At 29.6% G+C, this 4,977-nt stretch overlaps 1 protein-coding gene across 3 annotated transcripts; it reads left to right on the forward strand.

Moving 5' to 3' along the window:
- The first annotated feature begins 389 nt into the window (after positions 1-389).
- On the forward strand, positions 390-4,767 carry LOC111386297 (transcription factor bHLH36-like). 3 transcript variants are annotated; one of them, XM_023010758.1, is made up of 4 exons: positions 390-655; positions 3,311-3,671; positions 3,895-4,248; positions 4,384-4,767. In XM_023010758.1, exons 2-4 carry the CDS (start codon positions 3,360-3,362, stop codon positions 4,450-4,452), a joined length of 735 nt encoding a protein of 244 aa, XP_022866526.1. In that variant the 5' UTR covers positions 390-655; positions 3,311-3,359; the 3' UTR covers positions 4,453-4,767. The 3 variants fall into 3 exon arrangements, with proteins under 3 accessions (XP_022866526.1, XP_022866527.1, XP_022866525.1); XM_023010759.1 differs by having other exon boundaries at positions 392-655; positions 3,423-3,671; XM_023010757.1 differs by lacking the exon at positions 390-655 and having other exon boundaries at positions 3,172-3,671.
- Positions 4,768-4,977: the final 210 nt, after the last annotated feature.

A 4,977-nucleotide genomic window follows, 5' to 3' on the forward strand; every position in this document is an offset into this window, starting at 1 on the left:
TATAGAATATTGTGGAATATTCTAGAAATATATGGATGAAAAGATGTGTCTTTTCATATGAAAGATCATGACTTTTGGTATGGGTATGATTAATTTTTAATAATTGTGTCTCTTGATGTATAGAAATAAATTCCAAGAGATGTGACTCTTGGTATGATTGTGTCTTTTGACATACCTTTCCAACTACTATATATAGACCCCATATGTTTGAATTTTATCATTCAACAAATTCAAGAAAAGTCATAGGTACCATATCATTCCATTTCAATTTACAATTTGGTTTTGCATAAAACATTTGTATCAAAGTCATAGTCATAGTCATGGTCATGGTAGAGAGGGAATTCCGTTCGAGTTCGCTGGTCGAAGTCATTCGGAGTGCTCCTATGACTCGACGTGATCGTTGTATCTTGGGAGATAATTGCCGGATAACCGTTAGTATCTATGTGAGGCAAATTCATCTTAAGGACAAAGTGTCCAACACTTGCATCGACCAAAAATCCGTCATTTGCATCTTCTTTTTTCATTTTCTGATTCATTTTATTATGATTTGATTTCAGAAAATGATTAACGTTATTTATATGTTTATCCTGCAAGGTTTGATCCAAAGAATTACTTGCTTTCGATCATGAGTTAAAAGGGAAGAATCCACATTCAGGTATTCGGATTTGATAAATTCTTATTTTGTCTTCTTAAATCCAATTTCAGTAAGTTGGAATACATTTCGATTTCATGCAAATAAACGATATGTTTATTGTGAATATAATATGCACAATTATCGGTGTAATTTTCCAACAAATTGCAGAGACGGTGGCGGTGGGGTAAGTTGGTGTGGGTGGTTCCTGGTTTTGGGGTGGAGTGGTCGGTGGAGAAGATGAACTGCATTCCTTTTTCCCTCTTTTTTTCTTTTTATTATTTATTATTTTTTTTAACATAGAAAAGATAAATGTACTATTTTAAGCTTTTAAAATTAGTCAAACTTTGGTCGAATTATTGACTTTTGATCAACTAGCAGATGAACTAATAAATTCAGTAAGATTGGACTGCAATTATTTTTGAAAAGTTTTTGTATCTTGATTAATACAAATGAAATATTTGGATCAAATCTATAACAAAATAAATGGCTTGGTACCATGGTCACAATTCTCCGTTAAATGTAATTAAAGTTTGATAATGAAAATGTTATGAAAGAATTTTGGAATACAATACAACTATACAAGCGTGACAATTATTAAGAATTATGAACTTTTTATGCAATTTAAATGTTGTGTACTCGTGAGAAAATGTGGTTTGAATATATTATTATTGACAACGTTTTTCTCCAATTTGTCTAATTCTCAACATTGTAATTGAACGTGATTAAAAACCATACACACATAATAAATAGAACCTTACAAAATACACCCTTCATTTAGAAATATTTACAAAATTTATCATTATAAACAGCTAAATATACCAAAATACATTTATTAAAAATAACAAATCACACCTTATATACTAATTTATGTAACATTTTATGTACTGTTTGTTTAATTATTTTATTATTTCTTAAAAGTTAATTACCTGAAGATTATATTTTGAATTAAATGCTTTTTTTCTTTTTTCTTCATTTTCTTTAAACTACAACTTGAAAAAAATAATAATAATGAATTAATAATGTGTTAAAAAAAGTAAAAACATAATTTAAAAAATTTCCAATATTATAAGATGGACAAATGGAATTATCATTTGTCATCAGGTAAGTAATAATTTATACAAAATAAATAATATTTCAAGAAAAATCTAGGAAAATAATATATGATATTATTTATTATTCCGCATATTAAAATGAATTTATTATTCATTTTAAGATTCGTGTTATAATTTTATACCATTTTGCAATTTGACAACTTTTCTAGAATCCATCCATTATTTTATTATTTTTTTGATGACATTGTTCGTTATTATAACAAACATTAATAATAGAATATTAATATAAATATTAAAAAATATCAAGTTACTTGTTTATTGAAAATACTTGAATTAATAGAAAAGTGAAATATGAGAAAGATAGAATGAAAACAGAAAAGTTAATTTTTTTTTTTTTTTTGGATGAAAGAGTAATAGTAATTACAACTTTGAAGAATAATAACTTGTATAAAATATTAATTAAATAACTTGTTATTTTTCAATTAGTTACTTTGGTCTGTTTAGTCATTTGAAATTTGTAAATATTTCTATTTTTCCTTCGAAGTGTGTACCAATAAGTAGAATTCAATAAGAAAAAATGTAATTTTGTAAAATATGGTATACAAAATTCAAATACACCCTAAACGTAGGGGGTATTTTGTAAATTTTTATTGAGTATCCAATTTCATGAGTGCAAGAAACCAAACATGTCACAAGTCTTGCCTAAATCATTATTTTTTGCATCTCTGAGGTATCAAATCTTGTCGCTTTCCAAAGGAGAAAATTTTGAGGTCCCTATTTGATGATCAGAAGCATATTGTTCATTAGCTTTTAACTTAATTAAGTGAATATTTCTACACAACCATAAGACACTTTCTTTCAGAATTTTAAATATTTCTCAATTTGAGAAATAATTGAAGCCGAACATAATTAAATGGTCGAATTGTCTATAACAATGATGAGATATGCATTTAGAGAATCGTATTTTGATTCAAGCTTGAAAACTACAATCTTTTATTGGTTTGGATGGAACATTCTAATGAGAATATTAAAAGGCAAAGTTAAAATCTCAATATTGCAAAATACTGTAATTAAGCATGCACAGTATAGTTTAATTAATTTAATGCATAGTATTAGTAGAGTATATTTTATATAATCCCTTTTTAAGTGTTTGTAAGGGAGAGATTATTTGAAGTGAAAAAATATAAATGTATGGTCAAAAACTAAAATTATGGATTTACATATAAAACTATTTTATTAAGAAAATATTTGATAAAAAATTAATTTATTTTCAAATAATTTATGCAGAACAAAGACTTTTTGACATCAACAACAACTTCCGACCATTTCATAAATGAGGACATACTCCCTTTCATACACCATAATAAATGTTCATTAAATAAATCTTTCCAGGCATGACAAGGAAAGGAGTGGGCTTGCGTTTGTATAAATTTTCGTGTAAAATAATGATGGGTTCATTAATTAATTTATTTTACCTCCTTGCCAGTTAATAGCTTCGTAGGGAAATCTTTGAAAACCATAAAAAAAATCTTAAAACCCTTATAATAATCTTTGCTTGTATATAAACACCATAGAAATCTAAGAAACAAGGCCTGCAGGATCTTGACTAAACTTTGCTTCCCAGGTCTTCTTTTCTTGTTTATATAATCTCACTGATATAATCCAAGAAAGAGATGTATCAGTCCCAACACAACAATGAAGTGATCTTCGATCAAAACCCTTTAATTATATTCCAGCAAGACGAAATCCTTGAAGATCTGCTGCTGGATCATGTTTTGATGGACTGCAGTCATTTTGCAAATGAAGACGCCAAGAAGAGGAAAAGAAAATCATCTACAGGTGTTAAAGAAAAGAATATTGATGACAGTAGCAATGAATACAAGCTTAGGAAAATTATGCATAGAGATCTTGAAAGGCAAAGAAGGCAAGAAATGGCTAACCTTTACGCTTCACTTCGATCCCTTCTTCCTCCTGAAAACATCAAGGTGAGTAAAAACCATAATATATTTGCTTTTAATGACAATATGGTGCAAATTGTCAATCCTATGGTGAGTTGAAATTATTCATCCTTACCCCTCATATGGGTATATCTTGTACTTATGGATATAAATAGTCGACGTGAAAGCTAGATCTTCTCATCCTAATTCCTTTTCTTTTTCTCTTAGTTCCTCTAATTAATCTTGCATACATTCTTGATGTTTTGATTAGGGAAAACGTTCAATATCTGATCACATGCACGCGGCTGTAAATTACATTCAACAAATGCAAAGGAAAATTAAAGAACTTCAAATTCGGAGAGATCAACTGAAGAAGTTCTCCAATTCAGGAATCTTACTTAGTTCTGATAATGGAAGCTCTTCAAACAGTGATTTGCCTAATTTCGAAGTCATAGTGAATCGTGGCCGGGATGGAGTGGAGATTTTAATCAGCTCTGTATCTAAAGATGAAGGATTTCCCCTTTCAAAAGTGTTCACTGAACTTCTTGAAAGTGGGCTTAACGTTGTTAGCTGTGTTTCTACAAAAGCAAATGAAAGAGCACTTTATAGAATTCAGTCCTCTGAGGTACAAATCATTACAACTCAGATATAGGAATGAATGATTTCATTGTGTTCTGGGATTAAGGTTATCTAGATTAATTAGTACACTATTATTTTCATCAACTATCTGATACTATCCTGTTTATTGACCATATTGCAGGCCAATGACTCCAGTACTGATTTATCTTTGCTGCAAGGAAGACTGGCAAATGTCATCAATTGTCTTTAAAGTTTGAGCCATCGATTCTTTATGTTGGTGACCGTTCACTTATGGTTAGTTTCGAATAGGCAACCTTGAGCCGTCCGAGCAAATAAGATGACACAAACAGGTTTTGTATCATGAGTTTGTACCATGCACATTACTTAGGTCGTCTCTAGAAAGTTATGTCGGGACAATTACGAATCGATCTTCAAGGGAAAAGTCTTGGCACAGTGTGATCAAAGCTTGGATTTGCAAATAAATAGTGGTTGATATGCCACCTTGTAAAATCAGAAAGATAGTACTTTGGAACTCAACTTGAAGTCAAAATCATTTTGATTTGCATTTGGATCTGATAGTTTCAAGATTTTCACTGTCAAAGGGCCTATATTTTTCCTTGCTATAAAATTATCCAATGCAAGTCAATAATTTCCCACTTCAATTTACAACAATCTCTAATAATTCTTGTTAACATAACTCAAGTTGTAGACCGATGTTTGCATTTGGCTTACCGTTCTTTTTTTAAATGTTTGACACTGTCAAAAGCTTAAAATT

The sequence above is a fragment of the Olea europaea genome, unplaced genomic scaffold, assembly GCF_002742605.1.
Source record: "Olea europaea var. sylvestris unplaced genomic scaffold, O_europaea_v1 scaffold349, whole genome shotgun sequence".
Lineage (NCBI taxonomy): Eukaryota > Viridiplantae > Streptophyta > Magnoliopsida > Lamiales > Oleaceae > Olea > Olea europaea.